Consider the following 22,156-nt stretch of genomic DNA (forward strand, 5'->3'; position numbering starts at 1 on the left):
AAAATGAGCTGATTCCGGGAACCCAAGAGGCAAGCGAATTTTGGGAATGATGAGGGCAACAAATGTATAGATGTGCTTTACACAATTGATCTATGGATTGTGATGAATTGCATGAGCCCCAATAAATTGATTTTTAAAATGTGGTGAAAAGAAACAATCCGGAGACACACCTTTCCTGATTTGAAACCATTCAGCTCGCATTTTGGTTGCACAACTAGCTCTTGGTGCACGTATAGGTTCCATGAGCACCATAAACTGGAATTCTCATTCTCCTCTGTGCTGTACAGAGTTGGTTATAAATAACACAGCTGAATACCTGCGCATAATCAGTAAGACAGACAAAAACATTTCTCTATCCTCTGCTTTGAGCCAAGATCCATCTAACATCAGCAATGATATCCCTTGTTCAAAGTCCTCTTCTGAATTCTGCCTGAAACTGTGCAGCTTCCTATCAATATTCTGCTACTATCGTTGGATAATCTACAGTAAAAAATATACATGTATGTGATATTAATATTATTCTATAATTTCACATTCTGCCAGGATACTTTTCTCTGGAACTGGAAAAAATATAAGCCTTTTCCAGGTCTTTGCCCAGGTAGCTGTCTTCCCAATTTCTTGGCATAGACTAGTAAGTGCTTCCAGTGCTTCACTCGAATGTTGAAATATTGCAATTGGTATTCTGTCAATTCCTGGAATTTTGTTTTTCATGAATGCCTCTGGGCACTTTCACTTCTTCCTTTAGTACCATCAGATCTTGATCATACGCTCTCATGAAATGGTTGAATGTCTACCAATTCCTTCCGATATCTGGACTCTGTATTCCTTTCATCTTCTTTGGAAGCTTCCTACATTGTTCAATATTCTGTGCAGTGGGGGAAAGGGGGCCAGCCAATAGCACTGATCTCTGTGTAACCTCACTTGAGGGGAGCAAACAACAAAATTATACATAAATGGATATATTGGATGGTGTAAGAGGCAGCAAAATAAATAAATAAATAGGGGGTTCGGGAGTGGGGGGGAGGCAGGGGGAAGGGAGGGGATAAAGGGCAGCTGATATCAAGGAGTTCAAGAAGAAGGAAAATGTTTGAAACTGACTGTGGTAGCAATTGTACAATACTGCTTGATGTGATTGAACTACGGAATGTCATGATATCTGTAAGAGCTCCCAATAAAATTATTTTTTAAAGAAAAAAAGAGTCTTTTGGGTTTATAACTCAATGTTTGAGTATTCTGTTAATTTCTTTCAGCATGATATATACCGAGCATGTCTTCCCTGTTCAATTTTGAAGCTACTAATCTTTTCACATCTCACTATGATACTTGACTTTCTCTTCTCACGCTGCCTTTGACAGTTAGGCTCTTTTACTTCAGCTCCTCTATGATTGAGAGCAAGGTTCACAGTCTCTTCTGGGATCAGTTTTGATCTTTTCTTTCTTCCTGTCTTTTAAATAACCTTTTGCTTCTTTGTGTATGATGTTCTTCATCTCACCCCACAGCTCCTCAGATCTCTCAGTGGTGTTTAATGAGTGACATGTATTCTTAAGATAATTTTTGAAATTGAGGTAGAATATGCTTAAGGTTATATGTTGGCTCTCATGGAATTGTTTTCATTTTCTTCAACTTCAATTCATACGTGAAATTTAAGGTCTTCCTCACAGTCAGTCTCTAACTTTGTTTGGCTAATAATGTTGAGTGTCTCCATTGTCTCTTCTCAAAGATGAAATCAATTTGATTTCTGTGTATCCCATCTGGAGGAGTACATATGAATAGTTTTCATTTATAGTGTTGACAAGAGGTATTAACAATGAAGAAGGCATTGGTTTTGCAAAATTCTATCATCAAACTCTAACTTTATTTGGATCACCAAGGCCATATTTTCCAACTATTGTTTCTTCCTCTTTGTTTCTAATGTTTTCATTCCAATCACCAATAATTGTAAATGCACCTTGGTTGCCTGTTTGATTAATTTCAAACTGAAGACATTGGGAGAATTCTTTGATTTCTTCCTCACTAGCGTTAGGGGTTATTGTGTAAATTTGAATAAGAGTTATATTGACTAGATTTCCTTGCATTCAGATACACATTATCTAATCCCAGACAACATTACACTTCATTAGAGATCTTGAAATGTCATTTTTGATGATGAATACAACATCATTCCTCCTGAATTTGTCATTTCTGCCACAGTAAACCATGTGATTGTTTGATTCAAATTAGCCAGCCCATTTCAGCTCCCTAAAGACTAAAAAATCAATCTTTGTGTGGTCTATTGCATTTTTCACAATTTCCAATTTTCCTAGATTCATACTTTGTACATTCCACATATCATTATTAATAGAGGTTATATCGTTCTCAGTTTGAGTTATGCTTCATCCAAAAATGCAAGTCCCAACAGGTTTACTCCATCCATGTCATTATGGTCAATTCTACTGTGAGAAGGCAGCTCTTCCTCTGTCACGTTTTGAATGTCTTCCAACATCATCTCTCACACTCTATCTGACAGTGTTCTGCTTCGTGAGTTGTCAGTATCTGGTAATGTTCTGCTGCTCTCCATAAGTTTTACTGTGGACATCCTAATCCTTCTTTATAGTCCATTCATACTCTGGAAACTCTTCTGAGATCTGTTCACACTGGTATTGGAAACACCAGTGACATGGCTACCAGCATCATAGTAACATGCAAGCCTCCACAGTACTGCAGACTGCCAGACAAGTGGTGTACCTGAAGCTTAGTAAAGGAAATGTTTTATATATATATATATATATAGTTATAAAACATATAGTATAATATATTTTATGTGATATATAAATTTATGTGTGAGTATATAATATATAAATGAAATATAATTATATATTATATGTTCTAACATATCATGTATAATTTATTTATTTATAACTATATCATATATAATATAACATACTTATTTTGTTATAATATAATTTCATATATTATATATTTAAATGTATTCATACATGTAAATTATGTATTATATATAATTATATTACATATTTAAAATGAGGCTGTGTATATATGTATATATATATATATATATATATATCCTCAACTAAAACACAGAAGTACTGAAGAATATGAAAAAGGAATCATCAAGAAAAAACAAACCTTTGAAAATCATTTGCTACAGATATTAAGGAAAAAACTAGAAACCATGGTGGTTTGGGTAGAATGAAGGAAGTTTTACCTTTCTTCTATTTAATTTAAAAGTAATACGATAATGAAACCACTTTAAATGATGTCAGGGTAAAATTGAAAGACATAAAGTGAAGATGAAGAAATTAGAAGCTTGGGAAAATATATTGTTATCAAGGAAATTTTTTAATGTGTAGAAGAATTCAGAGATTGAAAGTACACAATAAAATGATCATTAATATACAGGGAAATCATACCTAATGTCAGACTTAAGAGGTTTGATCAAATCTAGTTGAAAATAATAGAGAATAAAATGATAGATAATAGAATGAGAGTAGATGCAATCACCCTGATATTGTAAAAGGAGAGGGGGGGACTAGAAAGCTGAAATATAATTAAGATGAAAATTTATAACTGAATAAAATTCCTAGGGCTGGGGGAAAATAGAACTCGCTCTTTATAGATTGAAAGGACTCAGTATAGTTTAAATTTAGAAAAATATGTATCCACATCTAGATGGATAATCTATTTTGCACTATGAAGCCAAAAACAGTATTCAGTGATATAGGCCAAAAGTAAAATAAAATGAAACAAAACCAAATATATAAGGCAAGATTAATTGTAATAGAACAAAAATCAGACTGGCCTCAGATTTCTGTGATAATAAATGTCAGCAGAGTCCATGGAGTTTCAATAGGAGGAAAAAAATGTAACTGAAGCCAAATTACTTTTTGTGTAAGGCCATGTAGCATAAGGATAGAGAATTCAAGATTTGGACTCAGTCAGCCTGGGATTGGATCCTGATTGCTCCATTGATTGGATGCCCTTTAGCAAGTTATTCCTTTCAACCATTTTCATAGGATGGTTATTTCTAGTCAATGGGATGATATACATGAAGTACTCAGAAGATTCACTAATGATGTTTTACTGGGCTAATTGAAGTTAACATTTGAGCAGAGGTCTACCAGAGTGTGAGTCAAACCCACAAATTTTGTTTTCCAGCCTCGGTTTCCTGATTCCAATATGACTTTAAGAGTTTTGAATTTCCTTCTCTCCATCCCCCACCTCAAACAATTTTCCCTCTGATTAAAATTACAATGTTTATTATGGCAACTAACATCTATTCAGACATTTAACTTGCTATAGCTCTCTGAATGTCCTAGGGCAACATAACAAAATACAAGTGGAAGTAAACATCGACTAGAAGCGTCTTAAGGGTTTTATTGATGACATAGTGGTACCTGACACTCACACCAGGCGATGGGGATAGCCTAGCCAGAAGACAGAGTGCACTGAAAAGCAGATTAGAGCTGATGGAGTTAGGGTGCAACATGACACCTTATCATTTGTTCTCCCTTGCACCCATCTTAAATGTGTTCTAGTTATTTATTATTTTCTGCGTTCTTCTGTGCTTCATTCTGTCATTGATTTTACTGTTGTGAGGGGAGGGATGTGCACGCTTTCATTGATATGAAGTCCAGACTAGGGTAATCTATAAAGACAGAAGCTGGGTGAAGAGGTTCTTGGTGTTGTGGTTGGAGAGGCTCGGGGCGAGTGGGGAGCTAATAGTAATGAGCACAAGAATGAAGAGAAGATTCCAACTTTGAAAAATATGCTTACCCATAGAAATGTATGGTACGATAATTATATGTTAATAAAGCTGTGAAGGAGAAGGGGAAGGAAAAAGAGAGAGGTGGGAGAGTTTCTGATGACAGTCTTTCCAGAGCTTTTATCAGAGTGTATTTCCCAGAGTCTCTGTATCTCAAAGTCTGAACTGTGCTCTGAAAAAAAATATTCCCTGTGTGTAATGAATACATTGATGTGTAATGTATAAACATCAATGGTCAGAGTTCTTATTGTTGCACGGCTCTGTTCGTTTACTACTGGGTCAGAGGCCCTGGAAAGAAATTGCAGGCAGTGTGGAAATCAGGAAAGTATTCCATTGCCGTCCACTTCTAGATTTGTGCTACTATGTAACTTATTATGAATCTTCCTTGTGCACTGATAAACAAAGTATTGACAAATGTATATAATTGAAGTTTTCAATGAGTTCATTCAACTTGGATCAATAATTGATGTTCATAGAAATAGTAATCAGGAAATCACACGATGTATCACACTGAGCAAATCTGATGTAAAAGAACTCTTTAAAGTTTTAAAAAGCAAAGATGTCCTTTTGAAGACTGATTTGCCTGACCCGTGCTATAACCTTTCCAATAGATTTTGTAAACAGAAGCTAGACAATAAAAAAGGATTTGGGCAGACAATACAAAGCACTCCAAGGTATATCAGAAGAAATGCAATCAAAATACTCCTTGGAAGCAAAACTGACAATACTTTGTTTCACTTAATTTGGGCAAGTCATCGAGAAAGATCATTGGCTAGAAAAGATCCTGTTTGAAGTAGAGGCTCAGCAAGAATGAGAAAAATCCTCAATGAGACGGGATGCCACAGAAATGAATTCAGGTACATCAGTGATCATCCAGGTGGCCCGAACCGGGTAGCCTTTCATTCTGTTACTAAGTTGCCATGAGTCAGATTCAAGTCCATGGCAACCAATAGCAACAATATTCCTTGAGAATGATATAGATCCAACTCTCTCCTATCTATCTGCCTGGAGCTGTAATATTTAACATAGTCATGAGCGATCTCATTTGTGGCATTGCCACTCCTGTATGCCTTGTCTACGTGAGAGCCCAGGTGACACGACGCTCCTGGAGCCATGCTTTAACCACCCATTAGATGAGCATACCTGCGTGAACAGAGAACTTTCCTGGTGGGTAAAATCAGGTAGAGGAAATTTTGAAGATGTAGCAAAACAAACCAGTTACATATCTAATGTTTCATTTTTTATTTCAGTAAAATAGTCACATGAAAGTAAAATGCCTTTTAAAAGCCAGAATCTTTTCCACAATTGGTTCTTTATTTTTCATGATTTTTGGAAGAAGAAAATATTTTCACCACTTACAGTTTTAAACAGAAACTGCCTTTTTCTAATATAACACACAAAATGGTTCGAAGGCTATGCTATATGTCATTTGGGAAGAATAAAACTTCAGAAAAGACCAGAATAAAGAATTGATAAGAGAGAAGGAAAGAGAAAAAGATTGAGAGACGGCAACTTAAGGCAGGGTAGATCACAACTTGAGCTAGGAAAAGGGCATGTGGTTTTTGCTGTATAGTCTGTCTACACAGTATTCAAGAGGAAATCGGTGTGTTATTAATAGAAGAAGAATCCCTAGATGATGCAAATACTGAATGCGCTCCTCTGTGAACCAAAGGACGAGGCTTGTGTCCCCTGGATGCACTACAAAAGGAAGGTCCTCTGTACTACTTCTGAAAAGTCTGCCACTGAGAACACAGTTCTCCTCGGGCACACAGGGAGCCATCGTGAGTTGGAATTAACTCAACAGCCACTGGCTTATTATCAGGAGAAGAAAGAATGGATGCTGGGCCAAAATAACTGATTTCTACTACTGATACTGTGCCAAAGCGTTTTTCAGCTTTAAATAACTCCCTGATTAACTCACCCCCATGGCTCAACTTTCAATCAAACAGGAGACAGGTCTATAAAGTGATCAATAACATCAGGGAAGTTTGCACTCATTAGAACAACCAACTCTACAAGATCAAAAAAGACAGCATTTCCTCAGGGATAAAGCTTAAATGGCCAGATAAGGCAGAAATAAAGGACAATTGGAGTTGGTAAATACAGGGAGTAAGTGGGAAGAGAGATATTAATTACATTGTGAGGATTGTCAATATGACAAATCAAAATGTGTATGAATTATTGAATGGAAAACCGACTTGCTCCATAAATATTCATACAAATCACAATGATAAAAGTTAAAAAAGAAAAGAAAGGGGCTCTCTGATTTTCACATAAAAATGTTTTAATTGGTACTAAGTCATGGTGGTGTGTTGTTACTGTACGTGATTTCATGCCTCAGTTCTTTGCGGAAAAAAACTGAGGAAATGTTTTCTTTAAATCCTAGAGTGTTGTCTTTTGCCTGGGTTTCTATACCACGGGGTTTGTTATTTTTGTCCATTCTGCTTGGCATTTCCTGGGTAAGCTGTAAATGATTTGTAATTTGATCAATTTTTGTCTGGCCATAGCCTGCAGCCTGCTCTATGATGGCCATGCACCTTGCAGGAATTGGTCAATAGATTTGTGCAGATCAGCACAGCATATTATGTAAATGAGTACCTATAGCCTACTGAGAAAGGATTGGTCCATTTGTGACCCTGCGTGAGAGCCAAGACTGGAAATTGATGCGGAGTTTGCGTATATATGCAGCCATCCCCCAAATGATAGGAAGGAAAGGAAGAAAGAGGAGAGAAGAGAAAAGCACAGGGAGACCAGGAAAAGAACTTCTTCAAAGAGCTGTAACACAAGTCAAGGGATATATGCCAAAGACAGTAAGCAGTACTTCTTACACTTGGGAAGGCTAAAAATATGGTTCATTAAAATAGAAATCTTCTAGAAAACCTAAAATGTATTTCACAACCTGTTCTCATTTTTATTTTATTTTTGATGGGCAGGAACAAGGAAAAACTTTTACCACTTTCTGTTATGTTGCTAGCAAACGAAACTGCTTTTTGCTAATATATATATGAGAGGGTATGTTATAAGACCAAGAGACAGGAAGAAGGAAGATGTGGTGTGCTATTGAGGGATTAGTCACCAAACACCAGCCAAACATTGTCTGATACAGTGCTGTAACCTGAGCCCCTCAGGTGAGAGGGCACTGAAGACACATGACAGCAGAAGTGCTTTCTAAAACAAGAGTCCATCTTAATGATATGAATGAAGCAAAGATATCAGGACCTTCACTCTCTGATGACATATGACTCAGAATGAGAGAAAAAAAGGTGCAAACATCAGTCAACATGGAATGTATGAAGTATGAAACTATAAAAAATCAGAAATCAAAAATAGAATGAAATGAAACACATGAATATTGATAACTTAAGCATTGGCAAGTGGAAATGGACTGGAATTGACCATTTCTAGTGGGACAATCAAAGTTTTTACTATGATGGGAATGAAAAACAGGTTTAAATGTCACATTCACCATCAAAATAAATATTTTAAGATCTGTCTTGAAACACAATGCTGTCTATAATAGGGTACTGTGTATATGACTACCACAAAAAATAGTCATGACAATTATTCAAATTATGTACAAACCACTAAAAGTAATGAGGAAATTAAAGATTTCTATTATACTCTTCCATCTGAAATTGATCAAACATACAATGAAAATATATTGATATTTAATGGGACTAGGACTGTAAAAGTTGGAAACAAAGAGGAATGCTCAACAGTTGAACAATATGGTCATGGTGATAGTAATTAAGCTTGATGATGTATGATAGAATTTTGAAAGATCAATGGCTTTTTCATTGCAAACACTCTTTTTTAATAATACATACATGGACCTCACCAAATGGAATACACAGGAATTAATTTGGCTACAACTATGGAAAGAGATCATGGAAAAGCTCAATATCATCAGTAAAGCCAAGGGGGTAGTGTGATATAGGCCATCATTTGCTTACATGTGAATTCAGGTTGAAGCTGAAGGAAATTAACATAAGTCCATGGAAGAAAAATAAAGGCATGAATATATGCTACTTGATTTTAGAGCACATCTCAAGAAGAGATTTAGCACATTGAACTAATGACCAAAGACAGAGTTGTGAGAGGAAATCAATAACATCATCCATAAAAAAACAAACTCACTGCCATCAAGTTTGCCTATTCCTAGTAGCCATAGAGGCCAGGTTAGAACTGTCTCTGTGAGTTTCAAAGACTGCAACTTTGTATGGAGGTAGAAAGCCCCATTTGTCTCTTGTGGAGCGGCTGGTGGTTTTGAACCACTGACCTTTTGGTTAGCAGTCCAATGAGTCACCACTACGTCATGAGGGTTCCTTAAAGAAAACAAACGGTTAGTAAAAATGCCGAAATTTTTTTTAATGGATATAAAATGTACTCTAAAACATGCATATGAAAGAATAACTAAAGAAAATGGAAGAAAGGAGAAAGTAAAATATAATGTGCAAAGAACTTGAGCTAGAAAACCACAGGGAAAAACATGATCAGTATTTCTCAAGCTGAAAGAAATGAAGAAAAAATTCACGACAAAATTGAAATATTGAAGGATTCTATGGAAAAATACAATGCTGGAATATAAAAAGAGAGAATACATAGTCATGGTACCCAAAAAAGCAGTAAATGGTCAACCATTGGAAGGAGCAAGTGATCACAATGGATGATATTGAAGGAAGTAGTCCAAGCTCCACTAATATTAAAAAAAAAGAAACAAAACTATAGATGTTGAAGGAATATAAGTTTAAATGTTTGAATAAACTGATAAAACACTGGAAGCACTCACTCATCCATGCCAAGAAATTTGGAACACAGCTATCTAGCCAAGTGACTGGAAGGGATCCATATTTGTGTCCTTTCCGAAGAAAGGTGGCCCAACAGATTGCAGAAATTATCAAATAATGTCATTAATGCCAGATGCAAGTAAAATGTGGCTGAAGATCATTCAAAGACTGTTGCAGCAGTAGGCCCACAGGAAGCCGCCAAAAATTCAGGTCAGGTTCACAAGAGAACATAGAGTGAGATATGTCATGACTAATGTCAGAGGGATCTTAGCTGAAAGCAGAATATACAAAGAAGATGTTACCTTGTGTTTGACTATGTAAACGCATTTGGCTGTGTGGATAACAAACTATGGGTAACATTGAGAAGAATGGGAATTCCAGAACACGTTGTTGTGCCCTTGTGGAACATGCACATGGGCCAAGAGGCAGTCGTATGAACAGAACAAGGGGACACTGCAAACAAGGGGACACTGCATAGTTTAGACTTTAGAAAGGCATGTGTCAAGCTTGTATTTCTTCCCAACACTTATTATCTCTATATGTGAGCAAATAATCTGAGAACTTGGACTGTATGAAGAATAATGTAGCATCATGATTGGAGGAAGGCTCAATTACAACCTGTGATATGCAAACGACACAACCTTGCAATTAGAATGAAAAGGACTTGAAGAATTTACTGAGGAAGATCAAGATACTGCAGCCTTCAGTTGGTTTACAACTCTGTAAAAAACAAAAATCCAAGGGCTCAAGCAGAAAGCATATGTTTTGAGAATGATGATGGCAACATATGTACAAATGTGTTTGACACAATGGATGGATGTATGGATTGTGATAAGAGTTGTATGATCCCCCAATAAAATGATTTTTAAAACCCACAAAAATCTGCACACCGAGATCAATCAGTAGTTTCTTGTTAAATGAAGAAGAGATCGAAGTTGTCAAGGATTTCATTTCACTTGGATCCACAGTCAGTGCTCCTAGAAGAAGCAGACAAGAAAATCAAACTATGATGCATTGTGCTGAGTATATCTACACAGGATTTTAAAGTGTTGAAGACGAAGGATGTCACTTTGAGGGTTAAAATGTGCCTGACCACGGTCTTATCAATTGCTTGATATACATGTGAAAGTTGGAAAGCTAATACGGAAAAGTGGAGAAGAATCTGTCCTTTTGAGTTACAGTACTAGCAACTCCTAAAACTCCACTGCCATGGAGTTGATTGTGCCTCATGGCAACTCTACACAGCGTTTCAGAGACTGTCCATCTGTATGGAAATAAACAGCCTCTTCTTTCTTCCATTCAGCCACTTGTGAGTTTCTGCCACTGACTGTGTGGTCAGCAGTGGTGTTAGCAAAGAATACTGAAATCACCCTGGACTTCCAGAACACACACATCTGTCTTGGAGGAAGTATATCCATAATACTTCTTAGAAGCAAAGGTGATAAAACTTCATTTCACTTACTTTGGACCTAGAAGAAAGGGCAAGTCCCTTGAAAAGGAATTCATGTATGAGTGAGTAAAGGCTCTGTGAAGAAGAGGAAGACCCTCAACAAGAAGAAGGTCCTTAATCTAGAGGAAGCCCTTTAACCTAGAGGCAGCGACAATGGAATCAAGCACAATTGTGCAAAATGTGCAGACTGGAAGTGTTTCCTTCTGTTGTGTGCAGCGGTACTTATCTGATGGTCCCAAACAACAACGATGATATATTTTACTTGGGAAAAATAAAACTTCAGATAGAAACAATTTTTTTTCTATTTTCAATTTAAAAAATACATTCTTAGACCTCCTTAGCATTGAGATTCTGAAATCCATTTGATTTCTCTCTATGAGATTCAATTGCATGATTCAATTGCATGATATTTGGAAGGTGGAATGGTGAGGTGGTGGGGATTTCACTTATTCATTTATTTTGAAATTGTATAATGACTTTTTAACCTGGGAGGCATTAGTGTTTATACCGTCTAGTCATCAGCTTCATAATTATGGGCAACTAAGATATCAACCAGAAATCGGTAGAGCAAATTACAGAGATCTGAATCTCCAACACCTACATTAGTTTTGGGTGTGCATAATTCCCTATATTAAAACTATTTCTAATAAAAATGCGTCAGATTTTCTTTCCCATATTAAACCCAAAATACCAGTATCAAAAAGCTCTTTTAATATAAACGGCTTGGTATTAACTTGGCCTACCACCAACTTCTCAGAAAAAAAAAATTCTCAGCACCCCTCCTTGCAGTTAAAAATTGTTTTAGCCCCCGTAGATCATTCCAGTGTCCCCAGTGGGGGGGTACAACCCACTTTGGCAAACACTGCTCTAGAAAAATGATAATGATGATCAATAATATCATGTGTTTGTCATTAAAACCACTGCTTTCTCTTCTTGGGCAGATGGCAGAATTTTGTTGAGCTGTTGAGCAAAGCTTCCTCTGAGATGTCTTCTGATTTACCTAGAGGTGAGTTGAGTTAGTTCGTTGATTTAGGCAATGTTACAAGACCCAGAAAAGTGCTAACAAAGAAACCTTTTGATTACACTGCATACTCCTAGTCAGACTCCTGTTTCCTAGGGCTGTTTTGGTCCCGCTCCATAGCTTGAGTAGTTTGCTTGTAAGAGTCCATGCAATTCTTTCCTTATATGTAAACGGATCACCAGCAAAGAAGAAAAAGTAGAAGTGAATTGTTTTAATGGGCAAAATTTTAGGCCGGTGGGATCAGCTTTGTTATTGTTAGTTACCATGCACTCAGTTTTGACTCATGGTGGTCCCATGTGTTACAACATGGACCTGCCCTCCAGACTTTTCTTGGCTATTATATTAATGGACTTTTCTTGGCTATGATATTAATGGACGTAGACTACCAAGCCTAAGTAGTGCTGACTGGACTCTAACAGCCAACATTTAGGTTAGCAGTAAAATAAATTTTCTGTGCTACTTAGAGACCTCAATTGGGCCATGAAAGTTTACTTGTCCAAATTCTGTTTTATCATGTTGTGTTCCTCACAGTCGTCCTTTAAGACTAAGGCAGTCCACGTATAGAAGAAGTTGCTGGTATTGTTTGTTAGAATCTCAGTTGCATAGTTCCTTGTTGTTAGGTCCAGTTCCAAGCCACAGCAGCCCTACGTACAATAAAAGGAAACACTGCCAGACCCTAAGACATCTTCACAAATTTCTTTGTGTTTGAGCCCATTGTTGCAGCCATTGTCAATTCACCTTATTGAGAGTATTTCTCTCTCTCTCTCTCTCTCTCTCTCTCTCTCTCTCTCTCTCTCTCTCTGTTTCTTGCCCCTCTACTTTACTAAGTATGATGTCCTTAGGACCAAGCATGATGTCCTTTTCTAGGGACTGCTCTCTCATAATAACAGGTCCAAACTAGATGAGATGAATTCTTGCCACCTGCACCTTCAAGGAACATTCTGACTGTCCTTCTTCCAAGGGAGATATGTTTGTTCTTTTTTCAGTCCAGGGTACATGGCCCAGAGAACCTTAGATTAAGGAATATCACCCCTAGGTACTTATCCGAGTGATAACTCATACAAACCCCCAAGCAAACAAAAACTTCAAAGACTGTAAGTAAGTATATCTAGTGCAGCTTCCCCCCATTCCCTCTCCTCCCCACCTCTTTAAATGTTTTTGGAAGTTTTCAAAAATTGAAATAATGACAGAGTTCTTCAGAACTCACTCAATTAATTTACAGTACAACCTGTTGTTCAAGTTCTATGAAGCTGTAAAACATAACGTGGATGGACTGATACAGGAAGATTTCCAAGGCATATTATTTAGTGGAAGTATAAAAATGAATTGGGCAAAATATTTAGTAATTAGCACATTTAAAATATGACAGGTGAAAAATTATGCATTGATATTAATCTGCTGTAGTAATTACTCTATTTGCTACATCCATCAACCATTTACTGATTATTCTTTGGATCAAAATACAAGGTACTGAGAGAGAAGGAATGAAAGGGAATCCTGTATAAATCTGTATTCAGGCAGAAAAAAAGAATCCTTGCTAGAAATTTCAAATAGAGGAGCTTCACTGCTCAAGATTGATTATAAAGGTGTTAGAAACTGTTAGTCTTATAGACTAGAGAAACAAATTCATAGACACTCATATGTGTATAAGAAAGAGCTCTATATACAAGAGCAGTTGAATATTGAGAAAACATCCTGGCCCAGTCCAAATCAAGTCCATAAGTCTGATATTAGCTCTTATGTCTGATACCAGACTCTTCAGACTCACAAAACAAATGCAATGATGCCGAATGCAGGAAGATCACAGGCCAGTGGGTGAAAAGTCTTGTGGACCCAGTGGCGGTAGAGGCATCCCAGCACTGGCAAGGGGTCTCCACGTGGTTTCTCCAGCTATACTCCACCCCTTCACTCTTAAGCCTCTCAAATTGATTATGTAACTACCACAGTATCCTAAAGAAAAAGAGTGAGAGATAGAGAAAATATTGAAATAGTCCAAATATTACTAACTGTTGGAAGAAGCTCCCATACCTAAGTCTGGAGAACCAAAGGATATGGGTCCCCGTAAGGGGGGACCTAAGGGTATGCTGCTACCACACAGTTGGTTCTAGAATCACTGAGAAGATGACAAACAACTGTAGAAAGGGTTTCTGTAATAATGCCATATGGTTCTTGAACCTCAAAGGGAGAGCCACATAGGTGGGACTGACCACTTTGGCGGGGCTGAGCTCTAAGGGAGTGGTTGGTGCTTCCAGCTCTGACATAACACCATGTGGCCAATGCTGGGATGATTAAAAGGAGCCGTGGAAACACAGGCAATCCCGGGCCGATGATCCATTCAGGACCAGTGGTGTGAGTGGCAAAACTGGGAGCGTAGAGGGAGAGTGGGTTGGAAACGTGGAACTGATTACAAGGATCTACATGTGCCCTCTTCTGGGAGATGGACAACAGAAAAGTGAAGGAAGGGAGACATCGGACAGGGCAAGAAATGACAAAATAATAATTTATAAATTATCAATTGTTCATGAGGGAGGGGGGAACGGGAAGGGAGGGGGAAAATGAGGACCCGATGCCAGGGGCTTAAGTGGAGAGGAAATGTTTTGAGAATGATGAAGGCAACAAATGTACAAATGTGCTTTACACAATTGATGTATGTATGGATTGTGATAAGAGTTGTATGAGCCCCTAATAAAACGATTTTTAAAAAAGAAAGTAAATGTCTAGAAGAGAATGAGGGGAGCATGTGTACAAGCATGCTTGATTCGATTGATGTATGGATTGTGATAAGAGTTGTACGAGCCTCCCATAAAATGATTTTTTTTAAAAAGAAAGAAAAATTTAAAAGCACCAGTGGGGAAAATAGCACATTACCTTCAGTGAATCAGTAAAGACTTACAGCTTACTTTTCAATAGAAAACAATGAAATCATATATTTAAAACACTTAAAGGAAATAACTGCCAGCCTCAAATTCTATACCCAGTAAAATTAAACTTCAAAAGTGAATGCATAGTAAAATCATCTTCAAAAGAATTAGTCATCATTAGAAATGTAATAAAACTATGTATATGATATATGCCAAGTTCAGTGCCATCAAGTTGATTTGACTCATAGTGACTCTATAAGACAAAGTACAATTGTCCTTTTGGGTTTTTGAGGCTATAAATCTTCACAGGAGCAGAAAGTCTAATTTTTGTCCCATGGAGTAACTGGTGAATTTGAAGTTATCACCATTTGGTTAGCAGTCCAACATATGGTGGCTATGCCACCAGGGTGTGTATGTTTATTTGTATGGGTATGTACGTGTATGGACATGGATATATAAATTCCATTTTTCAACAAACTATTGAAACCCACATATATGTCAATGAAACCTGAGAGCACAGCTAGTTAGTTATGTGTTGGGCTGTTAACCACAGACTGGTGAGTCAAGCTCACTGCCATTACATGGGAGAAAGATTTGGATTCCTGTTCCCATAGTCTCAGAAATCCTAAGAAACAGTTCTACTCTGGCCTGTACAGTCCCTGCTAATTGGAATTGACTTAACAACAGTGTTTTCATTTTGGATGGTGTGTGTGTGTGTGTAGTCTTGGTGGTAGAGTGGATACATATTGAGCTGCTAATTGCATGGTCAGCAGCTTGAAACTACCAACCGTTCCAGTTGACAAAGATGAGGCTTTCTATCCTGTAAACAGTTACAGTCTCCAAAACTATATATGTGTGTGCATGTGTGTATACAGCCATATATACATGCATGCACATATGAACATAAATATACATGTGTGCGTATATACATGCACGCATGAATTTATGTGTGTATATGTTTTACATGTATGAAAACACACAAATATAAATATATGTTTTGTGTGTATGCAAATATACTAATATAGTTATTGGGCATGTATGTACATTCATAAACATTTATGTGTGGATTCATATGTACATATATGTATATCTATATATTGTTATATATGAATTCACTGTCATCCAGTTGATTCTTTATCTCCCAGTGGTTGGTCATCTGGAACTCCTGACCTTTCAGTTAGCAGCCCCGTGAGTAACTCACTATACCACCAGGGCTCCTTCTAGAAAAGGCATCTCCTCATTTCGAAGAACAATGATTCCAGATAGAAGCATGGAATATGGAGGGATAAGAGAAAGAGAAGCAGCTCCAGGGGCATAGTGATTGATAGTCTCCTGCCGTCCAGGACCAGAGATTAGAACCCACCAGCTGCTCTGCCGGAGAAAGATGCGGCTAGCTGCCTCCTAAAAGATTTACAGTCTTGGAAACACTATAGGATAGCTCTACTCTGTCTTGCAGGGTTGTTATGAATCTGCAATGGGTTTGTTAAAGCGACAAGGAAATGGCAAATCTGAATGCATGTTGACTGAAAATGTAAAATAATAGCAAGAGTAATATTAGTATAATTCCTTATAAGGGTTCAAATATAAGTAGGACTAATATGCAGACAACTCTTAAAAAGGAATGGTGAAAAGGATTTAAATATTCTAAAGACCCTGAACTTTCCTGAAAGCAGTAAAAGTACAAATTTGTATTAAACTCTAATGTGTCAAAGATGCTTGGCTTCTAGGTAAACCTTAAAAGAACACTAAAGGATGCACAGATAATGAGGTAAGAGGTGAAAGACAATGGAATAATTGTATAGATATTTTTTCATGAAGAAGAGAGCCAGAAAGTACAGGGAAATTGTTAACACAGAACAGGATGGATAAAGAGAAAAATAATAAGATATTAGTCTTAAATTCAACGATAACAAAAGTTACATTAAATAGAAAATGATTCACTTTAAATAGACTAATTTCTAAAAAGAAAAAGAAAGCAAAAATATGTTGCTAATGTAGTCACACTTTAAATATAAGAACACCAAAATCTGAACACTAAGGAAATAAAAAAAGAAAAGATGGTTTACTCTATTTCTATCCAATCAAGTAGATATTAAGGTATGGAAAATTACTAGATATAAGAATAGTTCATTAAATGGTTTCATAAAGAGTCAATTCCCCAGGATATCATAACAAATCTAAATCTGCTTCACCTAGATAATGTCTTCTCCCATAGAGAATGCAATACTGGCAGAACTAAAAGGAGAAATAGGCAAACCTTTAACCTTTGGGGGAGAGTTCGATACACTTTCCCTATTGAGCGATCCGACGGCGGCAGACGGAGAGCCGTTGTGGAGTCTGACTCCTCTGACTTCATGTGTTTCAGAGTAGCGCTGTGTTTCATTGGCCACAGGACCGTTCCCTTTCAAAAGTGCTGCATGGATTTGAACTGCCTACATTTTCATTAGTAACTGAGTGCTTAACGGTGTGCCTTCCAAGGATCAGAACATGAGTTAAGATTTAAGCAATGTGATCAATGTAACTATAGGGATTTATATTAAAAGCCATTCTCTCTCTTGAGAATAAAGATCCAGATAGTCTATAAAAAAAAATAGTAGCAAACGATGAGTTATAGCAAATGCTCAAAAGAAAGCTAGACTCCATTTGTCATCGGGAAATGTAAATTAAAATCACCTTGAACCCAAAGATAGCAGACACTTCCCAAATGTTTGCTAAACTAATGAAAGAAAGAATGTTTCACATGTGGAAAATATCTGGATTTGCTCGGGGCCGTTGCTAACTGTGGAATCCACGGGTGGCACAAAGGCATACGCATTATACTACTAGACTAAAGGTCGGTGGTTCGAGCCCAGAGGCACCTCAGAGCACAGGCCTGCTGATCTGCTGTGGACAGCTCCCAGGCTTCCCCTCTCCCTGGAGCAGTTTTTCTCGGCACACACAGAGTCACCACGAGTCAGGATTGTCTTGATGGCAACGAACACACACGCAAAACACAATTCCTAACCCGGCCTGCGTTTGTTGTCGTAAAGAACAGACTCTCTTGTTGCCCCAGTCTTCTCATCTGTCAAAGTAGGATCATGCATGCCCCCACGGCTAGTCCTAAGCATGTGGGAGATGTCTGGCATTTAAGAGATAGTTAGCAGACATGATTCCTTCTCACAAAGGCGTCATTCAGTAGACCCCATGAGGCCAGACGCTTTTATTTAAATCAACTTTTTCTCCACTCTGGCTTCACTTTAAAAACACCTAGGGAGTTGTTTAAAAGTACTGACTGGGTTTCTACCCCTGGGAGATTCCGATTTAATTGGTCTACTGCGAGGCCTGAGCAGTGGCAATTTTTAAAGCTCCCCAGGTGGGTCTAATGTGCAACCAGCGCTGAAGACCCCGGATTTCAAGTCATTAGCTGCCATGCAGGGGGAGGGCTGCCTGTGTAGCCACCAGAGTCCACTGGAAGCCCTGTAAAACCTGGCCCTTCCCACACCTGGAAAACTCTAGAAGCCAGCTTGGCATATTTCCTTCAGTACAAATCTTCAACTGGCAGACTAGACAGATGGTTATTATTTATCCTTCCTGCTGTGTGAGAAAGGAAAAAAAAGAATTAGCTCTGCCTCAGTTGGGATTTTCAAACAATTCCTACATGTGCGAACGATTACCGTTTTATATGTTTATAGGTATTAGGGAGGGGAGAGGGAAGTTTAAACGAGACCAGGAGGACTTGCATGCATTTTCTCTTCATTGAGCTTTTTGAAGTTGAGGCAGTAAAGAGAACTGGGCTGCAACAAGATCTGGTTCTAGATCTTCTTTTAAAAGGGATCATGTATGTGAAGAGTGCCCAGCAAGATGCCCGGCTCGTTGTCATGGATGCCAAGTCTGCTCCATTGGGGGAGCTAGAGTTTGCTTAATACACTAGGACCAGTATGGAGCATTTTCTCCGTGTCATAAATATTTTATGCGTTTCTTTTTCCACTTTATTCCCACAATGTTCCTGTACATGACTGGCAGTATCTCCTTTCCACACAGGACAAAATTCCCACCTGGGGGGAATGGGGAACAGGAGAGCAATGGAAACTAGCCTTCAGGTCTATCGGACACCAGCAGTCATCGTCCCGCCCTTTGCCATTTATGCTGCTAGAATCCATTAACTCTCAAATTCTGGGCCTCTGAGTAACTTGAGCCTTTTTGTCACCCACAATAAACAAGAAATCTTTGTTTGTTTTTTAGCATATGGGGTGAAAGCAGCAGGGATCCGTGCTACTAGGTGATGTTTGATTCCCAGGACAACTTAGATTTTGGCTAATTCGCTAAGGTCTGTCTCAAAGGGGCTGCTCTAACCGGCAGCCATTGTGATCTCCATCAGTGACTATGATGACTCACTAGGGTTTCCTCCATATATAGCACCTGTATTAGGTGGGGGGGGGGGGTGTTTCATGAAACACTCTGTCCTTCTCTAGAGATTGATCTTTCCTCGCCTTGTATCCAAAGTAAGTGAGCCAAAGAAAGTCTCACCATCCTCGCTTCTCAGGAGTCCATGTTCTTTAAGATCATTTGTAATTGAAGAATGACTTGCAGTGGTTATTTAACACCAACCTCCCCTGCGTGAGCTCAGTCAGGTCAGGAACCCTGTCTTTCTCCTTCACCAGTGTATCCTCACCCCCTTACACAGTTCCAAACACATAACAGAGTCTCAAGATATTTTTGCCTGACTGTATAAGAAGGGACCAGATTGAATGTGGTAAAGGAAAATTGCTTGGGGGTGGCTCTTCTGTCCGTGGTCTTTGTAACTTCCACCAAATGATTGGGTGACACCATGAGAGCAGGGTATGAGACCCTTTAATCGGGGGAATTTGTCAATTATCTTAGAAACAGGTACAGAAATACCTACTCCCATCAAGAAAGAAGAGCCACAGCAGAGCACACGTAAGATGCCGACAGGGGCAGAGAGGTACCAGAGGCTGCGGCACTGAGCGCTGAGGAGCAGCTGCAGACACTACCAGACAGACTGGTGTGATTCCCAGGAGTATAGCTGAGTGCCTTCTGGAAAGTGACTGGCTTGCAGAGCGTGCTGCCCTGTGGGCACTTGTAACACTTGCCTAAGCAGGGCTCAGGCCAGGGGGCCACAGGGCTATATGGCCCAGGACCAAAGAAAGACATGCCTGTCAGCATGGCTGAGAAGAGATGCTGTTGACCAGAGAGCTGTATTTTTTCTATTTTGTCATCTGAGTGCCTGTAAACGCACCCTGATGTTGTTTGTGAGCTCTGTGCGGTCATTGCAATGGCTTGTTAAACGCAATGGAGAAGTGAAGTGTCATGGGAGGGATGGTTGGTATCAAAAGAGGGTTGAGAAGGATGCAAAGTGGAGGCACGTCTGACCTCTGCCTCATATGAATCGTCCTTGAACAGATAGGGATTTTGATTTCCCTTCCCCCACGTGTAGCTAAAGGAGGTCAGATATAACCCCCATGCCATGTCTTCCCTAAACAATTCCATTTTTTCTTTCTTATTCAGGAAAGAAGGGGGAGGAAGTCCCAGCCACCCCAGCGGAACCTGAAGTCCCTGAGCTCCCTGAAAGCAAAGTTGAACATGTGGTATGCACCTGGACAGATAGGACTTGGGGAAGGCCCTCAGAGATAACTGGGCCTCCTATTCTCCAAGGCTCGGGGGAATCCTCCCCTCTGGGTGTTTGGTTCTCATCTAGCCACTCTATGCAGACTGATTTTGACTTCAAGACTCTCCCAGGGCAGAGAGCGGAGGCAGTGGAAGCCTCCTGGTGTATGGCACTCACTGCTGGCTATAGGGCCTGCCATCTGCCCCAGGCAAGGGCCCAGTGTCATCTATGTGGGTGTCCTTCCAAATCCCGTGGCAAATCCATCCATTGCCATCAAAAATAAAAGCTTGTGTGAGATGGGTTTCGACATCTTAAATTCAGCTTCTAGAAACCAAGGGTGACCTTTCTCCCAGACATCACACTTTTAAATGTAATGGGCTCTTTAATTAAAACAAAACAAAACAAAACAAAAAAACCCTGGCAAGTCTTTGAAATTTGTTTTTAATATTTCCAGCACTCAGCCAAGAGAAAATGCAGGCAGAATTGAAAAACAGCCTGAGTTTCTCTGTTGTTATTGTTTTTTTTGAATACCCGGATTAGAACATAATGCTTCTTAAATGATGGGCGGCCTCTCCATGCACTTCACACTTTGAAATATTTTAGAAAATAGTCTCCATTTTGGCAGGCCTCTTGCCACGCAAGAAACAACAGCAACTGCTTCTCTCCTTGAGTGTTAAGTCTGTTGTGAATAAGATTATAAAAAGAAAAAAATACTTTGCTCTTTTATTTCGCCCCTTGTTTGAGGTTATTACTGTGTCTCTGTGATGATGGATTCTTCTCACACTCATTGTCCCACTTTTTCAGAGAGGGACATTGAAGCAGGTGATTGATAAAGCAACTGTCCTGCTGTCCAGTTTACTTTGTCAGTAAACACGTCTTGAGAAATCACTAGAGGTCAGCCACTAACCACATGCTGGGACATATTAAGGATTCACTAACAGATCTCTGGTGGGGGAAACAAATCTGCAAAGAAACCTCCTTTGCCTAGTCTGTGGCTGGCAGGAAAGGCTTTGCACAAGAACTAAAATATGAGCTGGGTCTTGAAGGATGTGTAGGAGCTCAACGAATCAAGGAAGAGATGGCCAAGGGTTTAATAATAGAGAAAGCAATGTGTGTGCAGATCTTTTTCTTTGGTTTTATTTCTGAATATGGCATGGTTTTACCTAGCTAGAGACAAAATGTGTAAGTATTACTGAATACAAGAATTACTGAATTAAGAATACAAGACTGGGATGACATGCAAGAATGAGAATACAAATGTTCCTACTTGCCAAACAAGGAATTTAGACTTCATCCTGACACAATGGTAACAGAATATTGTCATGTGTTTAGTTTGTCAAAGAGTCCTGGGGGAGCGATCAGGTAAAAATGTTAGACTGCTAATCACAAGATCAGCGGCTCAAACCCACGAGTCATTCCAGGAAAGAAAGAGGGGATTGTCGGCTCCTATAAAGATTCACAGCCTTGGAGACACGACATGGGGTTGTGATGAGTCAGAATCCACTTGCTAGCAGTGAGTTAGTTGAACCTAAATCAGATACACACAAACCCCATTCTCTTGTCTTTTGAGATTAAAGGGAATATTATCTGCTACGTTGTAAAACTGTCTCAAATAGAATTTTCTAAAATAACACGCCAAAACATTTGCAAGTGCACATTTACCTGGAAAGACT

At 38.7% G+C, this 22,156-nt stretch overlaps 1 protein-coding gene across 1 annotated transcript in view; it reads left to right on the forward strand.

Annotated features, from left to right (window-relative positions):
* Positions 1-22,156, forward strand: part of CUNH1orf87 (chromosome unknown C1orf87 homolog) — a 118,349-nt gene that overhangs the window by 87,996 nt on the left and 8,197 nt on the right. The window contains exons 9-10 of the mRNA XM_045291746.1: positions 11,938-12,002; positions 20,384-20,463. Coding sequence (XP_045147681.1) covers positions 11,938-12,002; positions 20,384-20,463 — 145 coding nt within the window. The remainder of the gene's footprint in view (positions 1-11,937; positions 12,003-20,383; positions 20,464-22,156) is intronic.

The sequence above is a fragment of the Echinops telfairi genome, unplaced genomic scaffold, assembly GCF_000313985.2.
Source record: "Echinops telfairi isolate 266 unplaced genomic scaffold, ASM31398v2 ScPeMD7_443;HRSCAF=831, whole genome shotgun sequence".
Lineage (NCBI taxonomy): Eukaryota > Metazoa > Chordata > Mammalia > Afrosoricida > Tenrecidae > Echinops > Echinops telfairi.